At 31.2% G+C, this 19,724-nt stretch overlaps 1 protein-coding gene and 1 pseudogene across 1 annotated transcript in view; both read left to right on the top strand.

Moving 5' to 3' along the window:
• The first annotated feature begins 9,960 nt into the window (after positions 1-9,960).
• On the top strand, positions 9,961-12,052 carry LOC145974175 (uncharacterized; annotated as a pseudogene).
• A 21-nt stretch (positions 12,053-12,073) lies between these two features.
• LOC145974174 (uncharacterized) overlaps positions 12,074-19,724 on the top strand; it is a 28,395-nt gene continuing 20,744 nt past the window's right edge. Inside the window, exons 1-4 of the mRNA XM_083103998.1 lie at positions 12,074-12,275; positions 12,452-12,700; positions 13,489-13,602; positions 14,892-15,124. Coding sequence (XP_082960124.1) covers positions 12,074-12,275; positions 12,452-12,700; positions 13,489-13,602; positions 14,892-15,124 — 798 coding nt within the window. The remainder of the gene's footprint in view (positions 12,276-12,451; positions 12,701-13,488; positions 13,603-14,891; positions 15,125-19,724) is intronic.

The following is a 19,724-nucleotide window of genomic DNA, read 5'->3' as shown; positions in this document are numbered from 1 at the left end:
GATTCAAAATATTAAACTGATTGAAATCAATATGATAAATGGAAAATTATTCATGTACTGCCTATTTGAGGCATAAAGCAAGAATTTAATTCTAAATAAATTACATCTCCAGTTTTACAAGTTACATTTACTTTTATCATTTGCTTTATTATTAATTTAATTAAATTAAATTAGTCCTTCGCTATATGAGATATAACTACAATATAACATCCCTAACAGCACATGATATCTTACGAATATTCTATATTCATACTGTGAATATACGTACTGTACGTAATATGTGGAGAACATCTCTATAATATCTCTCGTAGTATATTATTTCTCGTATATTCTCAGGATATAGTTTTACTATCTTTCATAGTATATTACTAGTCGTATATTCTCAGAATATACTTTTGATTTACGCACTTATTTATTAGCGGATATGTATAGCAATGCCATTTTGGATATGTAATTTCCGGAGCTGGCGCTGGTCTCTTCCCTCTTGCTAATGATAGCACGATAACGTGATACAGTTAAGCACGATAACGTGATCAGTTATACTTTAATCGCAGGTAATCCTTTTCATTTCTTTAAAAATATATCAAACATAATAGATATTTTATAAGAGATATTTCCGCATGAAAGATTTTTTAAATATTTCTTTTTCATATTTGATAATTGACACAATAAAATATTTTGTTGGAAATTAACCTCAAATTTGATAATCGCATATTTAAAACTTGTGTAATTTATCGTAAGTTTATATTTAATATATATTAAAATACTTGTTATATTATCTACACAATTTCTATACAATTCTTGTATTTTTGCAAATCGTTTTCTTTAAATAAAAATCTGCATACATAGTGGCATGCATATTCGCACACGCGCATACATACACACATATTAATACAGAGAAACTTAATAGAACACAAGAACAACAAGGACTCAACACGTGTTTAAAAAAATTTAGAGTTAAGAGGATGCCGGAGTCGCAGCCGAACTCCGACGGGTAGGCGCCCTCATTTTAACATAACTAAAAGTGTCGGTACATTACCAACACTTATAGTTATATTACCGACAGTATTTTCTAGAATAAAAAGACATGCATATTTTAGAAAGAGCAATGTGAAAGCTTTTCTTTACATTGTGTTTATTGGAACAAAAAATATGTTGCATTTTCACTGCTCTATCGTCTCGCACAAGCAACGATTTTAGAGCATAGATCTATCTTTATTGCGTACATATTTAAACATAATTCTAATATCATTGCTCTCATTTAGCTATGTTTCTTTATATATATAATAAAAATATATTGTGAAAATATTTATAAATATTATATACTTATAAATTTTATGAATACGATATTACATCAAACAATTTGCATAAAACATTTTATATTGTTAGCTTTTGATTATATCGATTTAACAAATGTCATGCATAAATTGTAATTTGTAGAAAGTTATATGCAAATATCCTTCTTATTGTATATACAGAGTGTCGCAGAGTACTATACATATATAAGCGCTTGTGAGGAGCGCAGTAAATTGAAGAAAAAAGTCCCATAGCATTTTACGATTTTCGCAATAATAGAAATTATAAAATAAATAAATTATATAATAATATTAAATAAAATCGAACGAATGTGTATCTACGTGTGTGTGTGTGTGTGTGTGTGTGAGAGAGAGAGAGAGAGAGAGAGAGAGAGAAACGCTCGACCGTTCGAGCTATTGCATGGTCCAGCGTGTTAGGCTTTTCGTGCGTCGGCACGTGACAAGGGGAAGAATAGCGGGACATGCCGTTGTCATTCGTTACGTCATCGCCACGCCGCGCTGTCCCTCCCCTTGCCGCGCGCCGACAAAATGCCTAACACACTGGATAATGCGACAGCTCGAACGGCCGAGCGCTTCTCTCTCTCTCTCTCTCTCACACACACACACACACACACATATACACACACACACGTAGATACACATTCGTTCGATTTTATTTAATATTATTATATAATTTATTTATTTTATAATTTCTATTATTGCGAAAATCGTAAAATGCCATGGGACTTGTTTCTTCAATTTACTGCGCTCCTCACAAGCGCTTATATATGTATAGTACTCTGCGACATTCTGTATATACAATAAAAAAGATATTTGCATATAACTTTCTGCAAATTACAATTTATGCACGACGTTTGTTAAATCGATATAATCAAAAGCTAACAATATAAAATGTTTTATGCAAATTGGTGTAATGTCGTAAAATTGATAAATAATATAAATATTTTCATAATACATTCTTTGTTTCAAAAGCATCGAAATGATAGATTTATATCGATAATATAATAGGTTTCATCGTCCATTTCCAGACGCAACCATAATATATATTTTTTTCGTCTCTCCGATATATGCAAATGAGATATTTGTACTGAGGCGTCTTTTTCTAACGATATTCATTAGAATATTGTGATCAGATATGATAAATGTAAGATATATGAATAATTTATCACTTTGGAAAAGGCAATTTACTTTCTGCTATAATTTAAAAAAAATGTTGCTTTGTACATTTCACATTATTGAAATATTTTTCTTTACAAGGATTTCCTTCTAAGACTATAGTTTATAGTAGTGTAGGGAAAGCCGCAGCATAAATTTCATAGCATATGCTATCAAGTTGAAACATTTCAAATATTATATTATTTGTAGGCAACGGCAATAAAAGTAATTTTTTTTAGGCACCAATAGACCACACAGCCGGGTAAGCTATCGTACATTCGAAGCTTGGTGTTATCAAAAAAATCGCCAGCGATCAGTATAATTTGCTCAATAATTTGTTAGCTTTTGTCGCTATATGACATGCTACAATTATATAAGAATTATCGCAATATAATATAGCACACTTTCAAAATAAGAATTCTCTTATAACGTGTAAAAATCGGTTCAATGATTCATTTTATCTGGATTTTTATTCTTATCAAATATGCCTTTTAGTTGAGGCAGTGTCTTTATGATCTCTGAATTAAATTTCGTTTAAATTTCGCTTCCAGAATGCACAGGCAAATCGTATCTGATGTAAAACATTTTTGAAAGTAACCAGCACACAAATTAAGATCGCTTTTCGAATTTTTTTTGAATAACCAACATACAAATTAGATCGCCTCTGGATTTTTTTTTCAATAATCAGCTCACGAATAGATCGCCTCTGAAATAAATATTTTAAATAACCAAAGCGCACATGCAAACCGCATCTGATATGAAATATTTCTAAAAACAACCAGCCTACGAATAAATTGCCTCTGGATTTTTTTTAATAACCGGCACACGAATTAAATCGCCTCTGGATTTTTTTTCAATAACCAGCACACGAATTAAATCGCCTCTGGGTTCTTTTAAACCAGCATACGAATTAGATCGCCTCTGAAATAAATATTTTAATAACCAGAGCGCACATGCAAACCGCATCTGGTATGAAATATTTCTAAAAACAACCAGCACACGAATTAAATCGCCTCTGGATTTTTTTTCAATAACCAGCACACGAATTAAATCGCCTCTGGGTTCTTTTAAACCAGCATACGTATTAGATCGCCTCTGGATTTTTTTTTAATAATCAGCTCACGAATAGATCGCCTCTGAAATAAATATTTTAATAACCAGAGCACACATGCAAACCGCATCTGGTAAAATATATAATCTGTACGTGTGTGTGTGTTTACATATATATATATATATATATATATATATATATATATATGTGTGTGTGTGTGTGTGTGTGTGTGTGTGTGTGTGTGTGTGCGCGCGCGCGCGCGCGCGTGCGTGTGCGTGCGTGCGTGTGTGGGTGGGTGGGTGGATGTGAGTGTGGATGTGTGTATGTATGGACGTATGTATGTATAAAAGTGACGCGAGAGTTACATGAGGAAGCGAGGTAATAAGAACGAGCGAAATAACAACAAAAGCGAACGAGGTAGAAATAGCAACAAGGATTCGAGCTCGAGAATCGGATCTTTCTTTCACACTATTATTTTCCTCTCGCTCGCATCTATTACTGTCTCGCTCGCTCCTATTATTGTCTCGCTCGCATCTATTACTGTCTCACTCGCTCTCGATTCTTGGGTCCGCTTATCTTTTCGAACTGTCTATCACGATTGTCAAGTGTGACGGAGAAAACAAGACCATGAGTAGAGAGCGAGCGAGATGACCTATCATCAAAGAGTTCCGAAGTCTTACAATCGGTTTCTTCGCTTCCTCTATCCATTCCGAATTCATGAAAATGTAAACATCTTATAAAATAAAAATTGAAACTTTTATTTTTAATTTCATCGGTTTGAAAATAATTTTAATGAATTAATGAGATTTTTGCGATTTTTGCGAAATGATATTAAACACGACGTAAATCGGATAATTTTTAATTAGTCTGATAATACAAGTTTTATAATTATATATTTAACTAAATTTATGCGATTTATATCGTGTTTGATATTATTTTAATCGCAACATTCTCATTATTCTTTTAAAATTACTTTCAAATGAATAAAAAATGCATTTTATTTTCTAACATGTATTCGTGAATATTATAAATAAAGTCTCATGTAAGAGACTTCGCAATGTTCAACATCGGAAACTTTTTCGTTATTTATAATAATTTACGACTTTAAATTGCCATAAAGTAAAAACTAAAACTTTTATATTTTATTTGATCTTTTTTGATAAAAAGGGATTAATGAAATTTTTCCGTTTAAAATGACATCAAATACAATATAATTCGGATAACTTTTACTTATTGTTATATAAGTAAAAGAATGTATCTAATTGAAAATTATTCGAATAAAATGTTGGGTTGTTTAATGTGATTTTAGTCGTAAAAACCATATTAATTCTAAAATATGTTCAGTAAGATAAATTAAGTAATGTAAAAATTTTAGTTTCTAATACATTTTCAATGTTATCAATTGTGATGTTCACATGACATCTTCTGGTACATTTAAATATGTGAAATAAATAAATAAATAATTTTAATATGTATAATAAATTAAAATAATTTGTTTCACTGCACAATATATAGATCATTTAATATTAATTATATCGACCATATTTAGACCAGGAGACGTCATGTGAACACCACAATTAATAACATTGAAAATGTATTTGAAACTAAAATTTTTACATTACTTAATTTATCTTACTGAATATAATTTTAGAATTAATATGATTTTTACGACTAAAATCACATTAAACAACCCAACATTTTATTCGAATAATTTTCAATTAGATACATTCTTTTACTTATATAACAATAAGTAAAAGTTATCCGAAATATATTATGTTCGATGTCATTTTAAACGCAAAAGTTTCATTAATCCCTTTTTATCAAAAAAGATCAAATAAAGTATAAAAGTTTTAGTTTTTATTTTATAGCAATTTAAAGTCGTAAATTATTATATTATAAATTATTATAAATTATCATAAATAACGAAAAAGTTTTCGATGTCGAACATTGCGAAGTCTCTTACATGAGACTTTATTTATAATATTCACGAATATATGTCAGAAAATGAAATGCATTTTTTATTCATTTGAAAGTAATTTTAATAGAATAATGAGAATGTTACGATTAAAATATCAAACACAATATAAGTGGCATAAATTAAAATATCAAACACAATATAAGTGGCATAAATTTAGTTAAATTTATAATTATAAAACTTGTATTATCAGACTAATTAAAAATTACCCGATTTACGTCGTGTTTGATATCATTTTAATCGCAAAAATCTCATTAATTCATTGAAATTATTTTCAAACCGATGAAATTAAAAATAAAAGTTTCAATTTTTATTTTATAAGATGTTTACATTTTCGTGAATTGCAAATGGATAGAGGAAGCGAAGAAACCGATTGTAAGAGACTTCGGAACTCTTTGATGATAGGTCATCTCGCTCGCTCTTTACTTATAGTCTTGCTTTCTCCGTCACACTTGACAATCGTGATAGACAGCTCGAAAAGATAAGCGGACCCAAGAATCGAGAGCGAGTGAGACAGTAATAGATGCAAGCGAGATAATAATAGGAGCGAGCGAAACAGTAATAGATGCGAGCGAGACAATAATAGGAGCGAGCGAGACAGTAATAGATGTGAGCGAGAGGAAAATAATAGTGTGAAAGAAAGATCAGATTCTCGAGTTCGAGTCCTCGTTGCTCGTGTTATTTCTCGTTCGCTCTTATTGTTATTTTGATCGTTCTTATTATCTTCTCGCTTCTTCACGTAATTCTCGCATCACTTTTGTACATACATACGTCTATACATACACACACTCACACACACCCACACTCTCACTCACACACACACACACACACACACACACACACACACACACACACACACACACACACATATATATATATATACAGGGTGACCCATTTTAACTTAGGCAGCCAAATAACTCGAAAAATAAGCAAGATAGAGAAAAATGTTTTAGACAAAAGTTGTATGGTTTCGAGGGGGCCATAAGATGGTATCATTGGTTTGACCTTGAAGAGTCATTTGAAGGTCACGTGAAGGTCACTTCAATTTTTTTAAATGGAATACCCTATATATTTTTGTACATTCTTGTAGCTTATTTCGAGAGCTTTCCAAAACACTATAATTAAGTACCTTTCCGTTAAGTACTTTTTGAGTTATGATGCTTGAAATAATTTCTTAATTTTACATAAACCGTAAAATATCTTGTAAAATATTCATTTTTCGATTATCTTACCTTAATACTTTTATGTACAAAATAATGAGAGGAATCAATTGGTGTAAAGAAAACACATAGTTGTTTTTAAGAAAAAATATGGAATTGTTAATTGCAAATTACATATTTTTTCTTCGAAACAACTATGTGTTTTCTTTACACCAATTGATTCCTCTCATTATTTTGTACATAAAACTATTAAGGTAAGGTAATCGAAAAATGAATATTTTACAAGATATTTTACGGTTTATGTAAAATTAAGAAATTATTTCAAGCCTCATAACTCAAAAAGTACTTAACGAAAATGTACTTAATTATAGTGTTTTGGAAAGCTCTCGAGATGAGCTACAAGAATGTACAAAAATATATAGGATGTTCCATTTAAAAAAATTGAAGTGACCTTCACGTGACCTTCAAATGACTCTTCAAGGTCAAACCAATGATACCATCTTATGGCCCCCTCGAAACCATACAACTTTTGTCTAAAACATTTTTCTCTATCTTGCTTATTTTTCGAGTTATTTGGCTGCCTAAGTTAAAATGGGTCACCCTGTATATTGTGTATATGTATAACTTACACAGAATATTTTCTACGTAACTCGTTGTAACGCTGTTTTCCCGCAGCTTGTTACGCGTACGATTGTTACGCCGCTGCGTGACAGCGAGTATCTATGACGCGGAATTCGAGAAAGAAAACAAGAATGTAATGCTTTAATGTGCGCGTACATGTATACTGAAGTAAACTATTACACGCAAGATGAAAGAGAATGATGGTACGAGATTGACTCTCCTTGTCACACAAACCGACTATAGCGCCGTCTGTCGCGATAGCGAGCAACTAATCTACTGCTCTGTTTTACTCTTGTATCGCAGTCTCACACTCAACAATATGCATGAAAATTTTGCGTACCGAAATTATTTTTACTACGATTCTAAACTCATTTCTAAAAGTTTATTTATATTCCTTCATGCAATCTCTAACAGAAAGCTATGTTATTTTGTACATATAAACTGCAACATTTTTATATTAAGCAAGTTTTGTTACGGGTTGACGTCAGAAGCTGATAAAAAAACTGTAATTTTTCAATTTTTTTTGTTTTTGACATAAAACTAGTAGGTTCCTGCTTTGTTTTTATATATACTTTAATCGTGGAGAAGGAATTATAATTCTGTGCAATCAATAAAAAAATTTCGGTATGGAAAAAAATAATCGTTTTGTCGGTAATCCGGCATCCTCTTAAATTATATACTTTATGTTGCAGCGTTGCCATAACAGTGAAAAGTTCTACTATCTGCAGAATTGGTAATAGGATTTTGTGCCCCATAGGCATACAAGCGCACATAGCTGGGACACACAACAAGGAGTAAGTAATATGATCCATAAAAAGATTTACATTTTTCATTCTTTATGTCTTTTGTCTTCTTTACATTCTTGTGTACTTTCGATACATTTCTATCGATTTGATTGCCTACCAATTTGGTACATCTTCGATTCATTATCAATATATAGAATGCATTTTATAGACATGAAATTATTTATAACGATTATTTATTGAAGTTACATTATATTTACAAACACATTTTTGAACATAATTGAAAATATTAATAGAAATGCTCTTATTTTTAAATTAGTTGAAAAGAATGATGATAAACATTTAACATGTAACATTGCTTTAAAAATCTAGTTAATATTTTGTCTTATATACGCGTTTTGTGTTTGAGTTGTTAAATATGTATTAAAGATTTATGTGTGATTTATTGAGTTGTTAATTATGTATTAAAGATTTGTGTGTGTGTGTGTGTTTATTTGCATGTGTATATATTCTTATAAAATTTTCATTATGTTTCAGCGTTGCCAACAGTGCGAAGTTCTGCTATTTGCAGAATTGGTAATAGGATTTTGTGCCCCATAGGCATACAAGCGCACATAGTTGGTGGCACACAAAACAAGAATATACATGTGTGTGAAATACATATGTATGAAATATATATGTATATATACACATATATATACAGGACACAAAGTGAGAAGATACATATTAATATTAATTGGATTCTGGAACAACCAAGTAAGTTTTATAATATGAATTATAAGTTTTATAATTAGATTAATTGTTAGTTTTTTATTTCTATTAGTTTTTTAGAACGGTTCAAAATTATTAAAAGTTTATTTATATAAATTTACGAGGGGTAAACCGCTGAGGGCATTGCGGTGTACAGATTTGAGGCATTACTGGGCATTGCTTGGGCATTACTTGGGCATTATTAGGTTTTATTGAAGTATTAATGCGTATTATATACGTTATTAAAGTATTATTAAGTCTTTTCTTCCAAATAATAATTTTAAATTTATTAAAATTTAAATTATTAAATTTTAAATATTTAGCAGTAATGCCCAGGAATTGGGCATTAGTAGGCATTAGTGTACATAATTTTGATCAGCGGTTTACCCCTCGTAAATTTATTATGACATGAAATTGTTTTATATTAGTATTATAATTCTACATATAAAATAATAAAAGAGAATACATACATATATATTTTCTCCTCCCTTTAAATAAAAACTTTTAAAGAATTAATAGTAAAAAAATTTTATGTAGCTCACAATTTTCTGAAAATCTATTTTTTAATTTTCTTAAAAAATATTTTATTTAAATAAAATATTTGAAAATTTTAATATTATTTCTAACTTGATTTTGTCTTTAAATTAAGCATTAATATAGCATATTTGTAAAATGTGCTACATTAATGCTTAGTTTAAAGAAAGAAACTTAGTTTAAAGAAAAAAATCAACTTAGAAATATTAAAAATTTTCAAATATTTTATTTAAATAAAATACTTTTTAAGAAGATTGAAAAATAAATTCTCAGAAAATTTTGAACTATATATAAAATTTTTTTACTATTACGTTTTTTTAAATTTTTATTTAAAAGGAGAAAAAAATATATATGTATTCTCTTTTATTATTTCTCTTTTATAGTATTTCTCTTTTATTATATATAGAATTATGTTAACAGAAATATTTTTGCAATGCTGCATCACAAAAATTTTTTATAAGAAAAAAAATTTTACAACAAAATTACATAAAAATAAATATTTAAAATTTATACATATAATAATTATAACAATATTAATAATATATATAACAGTACATATTATATTATAATATTAATAATATTCAATATAAAATTACACATAAAATTAATGTTTTAATATATTAATAAAGCAGAATAGTTAATACACACAGTAAAAATGGATAAAAAGCGGTCAAGGAAAGACGCTGCATGTGTATCAAAACGACATTTAAAAAGACTAGCTATACAAGAATCCGAAATTGTTTGTGATGCTTTATTAAGCGGGACTACAGCATTATCATATAATAATGTTAATTATCAATATACAGAACATTTAGAAAATGCTTCTACAGTTAATTCAGATATGATAAATCAAACTGCTGAGAATGTTGTAACTGAAGATTATATTGTTCAAAACAAAAATAATGATATACCAAATTGGCAACAATCTTCCGTTAGTGATTCTTCTGAATCGGAAACTTATTTAATATCTGAAAAGGAGAATATAACAGATGACAATTTTAAAAGTGATCTTGCTATCTGGGCTGTACAATATCAAATTTCGCATACGGCTCTGAGAGCATTACTTCAGAGACTAAGGAATCATTCATGTTTTTCATCATTATCTTTAGATGCCCGTTCACTTTTAAAAACTCCAAGAAAACAAGAGCTGCGTACGGTAATACCAGGAACATATTACCATTTTGGATTAAAAAAATCAATAGTTAATATATTTACCTTCATAAAAAACAATGAAACAGTTGATAGTATTAAAATAGCTATTAATATCGACGGATTGCCACTTTCAAAGTCATCACAACAACAATTTTGGCCTATACTTGGTTCAATTCTTCCATATAATACTGTATTTGTTATTGGAATTTATCATGGAATGGAAAAACCGGCAAATGTCAATGATTTTTTATCAGAATTTGTGAACGAGGCTACAGAAATGTGCGAAAATGGAATTTATATTAATAGTCATAATATACAATGCAGAATAGAAGCTATGTGATACACCGGCAAAAGCATTTGTTCTGTGCGTAAAAGGACATTCCGGATATTCTAGTTGTACTAAATGCACAACAGAAGGAGAATATATAGGAAATCGTATGTGCTTCCCACAAATAAATGCACTATCTAGATCAGATGAAGATTTTATTCAAAAGATTGATGACAATTATCATAAACCAGATATAACATGCAATTTATTAAAAATTCCTCATTTCAAGCCTGTTACAAATGTTCCACTGGATTATATGCATCTAGTGTGCTTGGGAATAATGCGTAAATTAATTTATTTATGGCTAGATGGAAAATCTTATTATTGGCTACAACATAGAGCCGTTGAAGAAATATCTACATGTTTAACAATTCAGTTGAAGCCATCAATACCTATGGAATTCGCAAGAAAGCCGCGAAAACTGGATTATGCAAAATTATGGAAAGCCACGGAATATAGATTAATACTGTTGTATATGGGTCCATTGGCTTTTCAATCTATATTAAAAAATAGTGTTTACATCAATTTTATGACACTACATGTAATTATTAGAATATTGTCTTCAATGGATTTAAATGATGAATATCTATCTTATGCATAAGATCTAGTTTCTTTTTTTATTAAAACATTTATCAAACTTTATGGAGTGCAAAACGTATCGCATAATATTCATAGTCTTATACATCTCATAGACGATGTCAAAAAATTTGGATCACTTGATAACTTCAGTGCATTCAAGTTTGAGAACTACATGCAAGTGTTGAAAAAGTATCTCAGAAAAGCGGAGAAACCTTTAGAACAAGTCATACGGAGATGTATTGAAAAAGAAATTAATTTAAATACATCATTGACTGATTTGTCAGATTCTGTTTTGATACACCCAAAATTAATTTCATTACATAATGATGGTCCACTTTTACCTGATTGCAATAATCCACAATATAAAATCCTCAAGTACAACGGACTTACATTTAAAGCTGGAATGCTGGCAGATAATTGTTGCGGTTTAAGATGTGGTGCTATTGTATGTATTCAAAATATTGCATACTGTATAAAAAGAAATATTCCTGTTATTATCGGATGCGAATTTTTGGAAAAAGAAGATTTATTCAGTGTTCCTTGTCCATCTTCGTTGCTTGGGATTTATTCTGTAAAATCATTCTCAGATTTAAAATCATGGCCATTGAAGAATATGATAAAAAAATATGTGAAATTGCAATGCGAAAATAAGTGTGCAGTTTTTCCATTATTACATAATGAAACATAATTGATATTTCTTACAAACAGAATGTCCGATAAATTTTATGCAATCGTCGAATTCGAAGATGGACTGCAATTAATACCAAATAATTGGTTAAGTGGAGACTTAACAAAAGCGTTCTGGCCAAACTTTACAAATAACAAGCGATATGATAAAGCGGTAAAACTTATGGAAAAACCGGAATGTACTTGGTTGGAACACCCCATTCGAAAAATATATGGAACATCTTGTAAGCAATGTTATATTTTTTTGGAATACATTATTGCAATTTTTTGCATGTAAATTTATTTTGATCTTTTAATAATATAAGAAAAAAATATGATTTATTAAAAAATGATTTGTTAAATATTATAAAATTTTTATTTATTAAATTACATTAAAAAAATAATATATTATTTATTTTAGATAACTATGCAATAGCAAGGAACAAGTTGAAAGAGGCCGAGGAATTATCAGACATTAACTCCGGCACTGAAAGAGAGGAAAATTTAAAAAAAACAAAAAAAGTTAGAGCCGTTAAAACAATTGACGAATCGAGTGAAGATGAATTGTCTGAGGAAATGGTAGCATTAGACATTCCGAAATTTCCAAAGCATTTTATAACTGCAGAAACCAACAAAAAAACGTTAAAAATTACAAATAATATACAAAAAGGTAAGCATGATTAAACAATAAAAATGACAATAGATTTAAACAAGATGACATTTTAATAAAACGCTGATTTATAAATTACAGATTTTAATTATTCTAAGATAAACTATATAAAGAAATCGCAAACAAAAAATAAATGTACTGAAGAAAAAGGAACAGATGATTCTTGTAAGTATGATGTCATCAATTTATTCAACTATATTGTAATATTATAATAATAAAATAGTATAATAATAAAAATATTTTATTTTAGATTATCTACATTGTGATGAAGCAGACGCAGAATCATTTGATGTTAATAACACTATCGAATTAAAAAATGTGACATCAAATCCAATATTGATTTATGAGCAAGGTATGCAAGTTTTATTATTTTATTTTAGTTATGACTATTTATGATGTATTTTGGAATTATATATATACATATTTTATTTTTAAAGATTTTTTAATTTAAGATTCTGATTTTTAATATTAAAATTATATTGAAATAGTACGACAGAAACATATGACAGAAACATTATTTTTAGATCTGAATTGCAATGAAAATTTATCTAATACGGAACAATCATTAGTTAAGGAAATTAATGGAAATGTGCCAACTCAAGTAAACAAAAACCCATTAAATTCATTTATTAATAAGCAAGGTACAATGCACATAATTTTATCTATTTTAGTTACTTTTATTTTGTATATATTTTATAATTACAATCTTTATAATTTTGGCTTAATATTTTTCAATATTAAAATTATATTGAAATAGTGAGACGAGATAAATCTTTTATTATATTTAGGTCTCCATTGCAGTGAAAATTTTGATGTATCTACAGAATCTACAGAATTCGAGAAAGATAATACAAATGTTCCGATCCGCCTAGAAAAATCAAATCCATTGATTAATAAACAAGGTACGATGCAAGTAATTTTATATTTGTTTAATTATGATTATTTATGATATATTTTACTTAATCATAGCATATATTTTACCTGATATTTTTCTGTTATTTTTATGTTAAATATATACATACAGAATTTTACAAACATTTTATATTTTATTTATACATATTTCCCACATATATGTGTGTGTATATATATATATATATATATATATATAGATAGATAAAATGTAAAAAATATGCATAAATAAAATATTAAATGTTTGTAAAATTTCATATATACAGGGTGACCCATTTTAACTTAGGCAGCCAAATAACTCGAAAAATAAGCAAGATAGAGAAAAATGTTTTAGACAAAAGTTGTATGGTTTCGAGGGGGCCATAAGATGGTATCATTGGTTTGACCTTGAAGAGTCATTTGAAGGTCACGTGAAGGTCACTTCAATTTTTTTAAATGGAACATCCTATATATTTTTGTACATTCTTGTAGCTCATCTCGAGAGCTTTCCAAAACACTATAATTAAGTACATTTTCGTTAAGTACTTTTTGAGTTATGAGGCTTGAAATAATTTCTTAATTTTACATAAACCGTAAAATATCTTGTAAAATATTCATTTTTCGATTACCTTACCTTAATAGTTTTATGTACAAAATAATGAGAGGAATCAATTGGTGTAAAGAAAACACATAGTTGTTTCGAAGAAAAAATATGTAATTTGCAATTAACAATTCCATATTTTTTCTTAAAAACAACTATGTGTTTTCTTTACACCAATTGATTCCTCTCATTATTTTGTACATAAAAGTATTAAGGTAAGATAATCGAAAAATGAATATTTTACAAGATATTTTACGGTTTATGTAAAATTAAGAAATTATTTCAAGCATCATAACTCAAAAAGTACTTAACGGAAAGGTACTTAATTATAGTGTTTTGGAAAGCTCTCGAAATAAGCTACAAGAATGTACAAAAATATATAGGGTATTCCATTTAAAAAAATTGAAGTGACCTTCACGTGACCTTCAAATGACTCTTCAAGGTCAAATGATACCATCTTATGGCCCCCTCGAAACCATACAACTTTTGTCTAAAACATTTTTCTCTATCTTGCTTATTTTTCGAGTTATTTGGCTGCCTAAGTTAAAATAGGTCACCCTGTATATTCCTAATATGTATATTTGAAAAACGTTCAGAAAACATAGACAAGATAACATTCTCTAGGTGATTTCTAGATTATTTTTTAAATATGTCTGTTGATATAATTATAATCATATAAAATATTTGAAATGTATTTTACAGACTTTGAAAGGTTTCAACGATTTGTTATTCACAAACTTATAAGCTTAGAACTAAAAATTAACTCTATTGAGAGATCTCAAAAACTTATTTTAGAAAAAGTTTCAATTAGAACTTTTGATACAGAAGAGAAGGAAATCATAGATATCTTTCAAGATTTACCATTGAAAAATGAAGATGATTTACAATCAATGGAAACCAAATTAAGCAATAATACACTTTATCGAAATCAGATGGTGAGTTGAATATATTGTGTCTCAAAATGCGTTTATTTAATAATTATTTAAAAATCAAATATTAAATTTTTGTTTAAAGATATTTCATAATTTTCAATAAACATTTTTTATTAAAATGTCTATGAACTTGTTTGTCTATTAAAATGTCTATCTTGTATTAACTTGTGTGTTTATTAAAATGTCTATTAAGATATCTATTAAATGTCTAATAACTTGTTTAGAATATTAAATAATATATGTATATTTAATAACATATGTGTATTTTCCGCATGTGTTTATAATTTTTTTACTTTGATATTTTGTTACATTTTTTTACATATGTAATTTTATTAAATAAAGTTTTTATAAGTAGTGATACTAGGAGAGTTCTAACCCAGGGGCTCCGAGGGGGGGTGAGGGGCGAGGGGGAACCGCGGCGCGGGAGTGACGTCACGCGGGGGGGGGGGTGACGTCGCGCGGGGAATGACGTCACGTGCGGTGGATGACGTCACGTGCGGGGGAGTGACGTCACGCGGGGGGGCATCACGTGCGGGGTGGGTGACGTCACGTGCGGGGAAGGGGGATCCGCGGCGCGAGCGATGGACGAGGTGGTCCGCGCGGGTAGGGGGGGATCCGCGGCGCGAGCGATGGATGAGGGGTTCCGCGCGGGTAGGGGGGATCCGCGGCGCGACCGATGGACGAGAGGGTCCGCGAGGAGAAGGGGGATCCGCGGAAAGAAGACGGTGGTGTGAGAAGAATAGCGCTACGTATGGGAAAAGGATAGCGCTAAGTGTGTGTGAAGAGGACAGTGTGACAAGGATGGCATCAATATGTGACAAGGATGACATCAACGTGTGACAAGGATGGCGTCAACGTGGGACAAGGACGACGCATTGTAAGATGCTGCATAGGTGGGAGAAGGACAACGCAAAGGTAAGTGAGTGAGTGAGTGATAGCGACGAGCATATGAATGAGAGAGAACGATAATATCGCGAACAACGCGTACGAAAGAGAACGATATTGCAAGAATAACGCGTGCGAGAGAGAACTATAATATCGCGAGACTTAGAACGATAATAGCGCGAGAACAACGCGTGCGAGAGAGAATCATAGCGCAAGACAACGCGCACGAAAGAGAGAATGATATCGCTATACTTACAACTAGCGCAAGAGAGAGAACGATAGCGCGTACAAAAGAGAGAACGATAATAGCGCGAGAACAACGCGTACGAGAGATATCGCTATACTTACAACTAGCACAAGAGAGACGCAAGGGATGGGAACGCAAGGAGAGGCGAGTAAATAATCACATTCTTTTTTTCAATCAAAATTTATTTTAAAATGTGTGTAATACAATTGTGTGTGTGTGTGTGTGTGTGTGTGTGTGTGTGTGTGTGTGCTTAATATGTAATATATAATAATAAAAGATAGATATAGAATTTAAAAAATATAATAATAATAATAATAAAATAAAAATTTAAAATATAAAAAAGATATATATAGGGGGGGGGGGTTGATGCGCCGGGCTAAAAGGGAGGTCGCTCCTAGAAGGCTAAGGGGTCGATGTGCCGGGCTGAGGGGGGCCGCTCCTGGAACAGAAAAAGACATTTGAATAGTTTTTTAATAATTTATTTTAGAACTTTTGATGTATTATAAATTGAAAGTTACTTACAATACTTTCCATGGCATTTTCCATTCACCGTTATACAATACACACAATTTATATTTTGATGCAGATTTGGATTCACATATCTGTTTATCCTCTCGTCGACCATTCATATCATCACGTAAACTCTAAAATCAAACATATTAATTTTAAGTGTTTTAAATTTATTACACATCGACAAAAATATTTTACCTTCAACGTTTCCAATTTCCGCCGTAGTATATTCTCATGATCATCTTCTTCCAATTTTTCAAAATCTTCTATTAATTCGAGATTTTCACGCAGTTTATTTCCAATACAATTTACTTTAGAATGATTAGGTTCTATATTGAAACATTTACATCCATGATATTTTGCAAAATCTCGCGCACATATTTCTCGAGCTAGAAGAAATGTCCTCAACGAATTTGTGCGAGGTTTTTCCAAGCCGAGCTCTTGATGTCTTATAAACTGAACGATTGGAGTTTCCAGATTCTTCTTTGAAAATTGTTCCCGCTCGTATTGAAGTAATTCTTCATCATCACTAGTCCGAAAATGGAAATCAGGTTTCCCATCGGATGATTCCTCCTCCATTCCTCTCTCCTCTCTCTCTCTCTCTCCATCTCATCCATTTCTCTCTCTCTTTCCATCCAATAATCATCATCATCCGTATCGTCATCGATGATAATAACGTCGTCTTCAGCCATTGCACTAACGTAACACAAGACTAACGAAACGCAAAGACTAACGAAAGAAATAATATTCTAATGTCGCAGGCTCCTCTTCATTATATATCTTTTAATATCTTTTGTCTCATTTCAACTAGAGCATCACGTCTCATCTACCTCAGCATTTCTCTACATCTTTAGCGGAGCGTGTTGAGAAAAGTATAACTATTCTTATTCGTATGGAAGGAAAGAATTAAAATCACAGATGGAATAAAAATAATTATTTATTGCACGCATCGTAAAGAATATCATTTACAGCGCATGTTAATAATTCGCAATCGATTAATGATTCGCTGTTAAAGACATCACTATCGCGTATCGTTTTTACAGCATCGCATACAGTAGTAATATTGTTACGTTGTAATACAGTTTCAAATTGTTTAAATTTTTCATTCACGAGATACGTATTCTCACATAACCAATTATGCATATGATCGATACAATTTTCAAAATTAAATAAATGTAATAATGTCGGTGGTTTCATGTACAAAGAATTGTCACATAATGTGAGTTTTACAATTTTCGATTGATACATTTCGATCGATAAATCTCCAATCCTTAATAGGAGAGCAGTCGATTGTAGAAATTGTTCAATGTCTGCTTGCTTCTGCATCAACAAATTCCACGTTGAAAAAGGTAACACTATTTGATTGCCTCGATTATCGCCGAGAATCAGTTCCACGTACGATACAGCTCCAACGCTTATTCCAATGTCCAAATACTTGTACGACGTTGGGGTTAGAGCGTATCTTCTTCCAAGTATGCGAGTCGCACGACAAGGCTGAATGCTATAAAAATATATAAATTAGATCAATATTTAAAAAAAATTAATAAATAAAATTTTTAAACGATCGAAACTTACGTGTTACATTTTTGCTTCTTACACGGTGGAGTTTCACCGTTTCGAATCGGAACGTAAAAATTCATGTTGATTTCTTCAGCGAACCTTTCACACGCGTGATTGATGCAATACTGATCGTATTAGAATTAATATCAATTCAAATAGTATCGCAAATTGCAATGTAGAGGGGATTATTGCTGACACGACATTTTAATTTCCTCTAAAATTTTGTCGCGCCGATGTACGGCTGCGATGACATCATCCCCAGAACAAAGATTTAGCTGAATTCGCTAAAATCGAGCGCCGATGTACGGCTGCTCCTGATGCAATCACGTTAGATTTTTCAAATGTACGTGACAAAACGCCAAAAAAAATAACCGTCAAGGTTAAAATGTGTATCACCCCTAGACAAAGATTTAGCTGGATGTGCTAAAATCGAGCGCCGATTTACGGCTGCTCCTGATGCAATCACGTTAGATTTTTTCAAATGTACGTGACAAAACGTAAAATTTTCAAGGTTAAATTGCACATCAGAACAAAGATTTAGCTGAATTCGCTAAAATCGAGCGCCGATTTATGGCTGCTCCTGATGCAATCACGTCAGATTTTTCAAATGTACGTGACAAAACGCGAAATTTTCAAGGTTAAATTGCAGATGCTATTCCGGGGAATTTTTTAAGATGAAATCATTCTAGAATGTTCGATGATATGCACGAGACAGTATATAAATCGTGATAAAGAGGCACACCCCGCCAGTATTTTTGCTAAAGTACATCCAGAACTATCATTAGGAAGCGCATTTCGCAAGTGTGTGTTACAATATGGAGGAACAAAATTTGCGAGAGCAATCCACATTGATTGATTCGCTGGAAGACTACATTGTGTGGGAGCAACGATGCGACCAATACATCGAGTCGTTGGAAGAGCAAAGTCGCATCAAGCGACCGCGATTATCGATCGGAAATCGACAATCGCTGATTGCTCGGATCGCGCGCCTCGAAGGGTTGAAAAATTCGGTACGTGGACGTTTCATACACGCGGGTGCCGGATGTAGCGCGCGTCAAAATGGACTTGTGTGGCGCGAGATTGATACGGCGTTCGGGAGTCGCGTATCGACTGGTGCGGTATAAACTATAATCACATCGAACCTCGCCAATTTCTCGATATTTAACGGTGAATTCGTGGCTGGGGATAAACGCGCCAACAAAAGTATCAATACGAGAAACTATGAACTCTTTCGCACATCCGATTTACGCGAGTGGTACGAACGGCGCGTTATCGAACCCACCCTAGCGTCGCTGGAAGAATTTCAGAAACGCGACAGCGGGTGGGCTTTGTCGCGAATACTAAATTTAACTGTAAATATAAATAAGTATAATCCTATGCGTGCGGGATGTCACATCAAAT

This window comes from Camponotus vicinus, unplaced genomic scaffold, assembly GCF_025532165.1.
Source record: "Camponotus vicinus isolate PSW18456_S1 unplaced genomic scaffold, iyCamVici1.0 SCAF_7, whole genome shotgun sequence".
NCBI classification, from domain to species: Eukaryota; Metazoa; Arthropoda; class Insecta; order Hymenoptera; family Formicidae; genus Camponotus; species Camponotus vicinus.
This window is presented reverse-complemented; position numbering and strand designations above follow the sequence as displayed.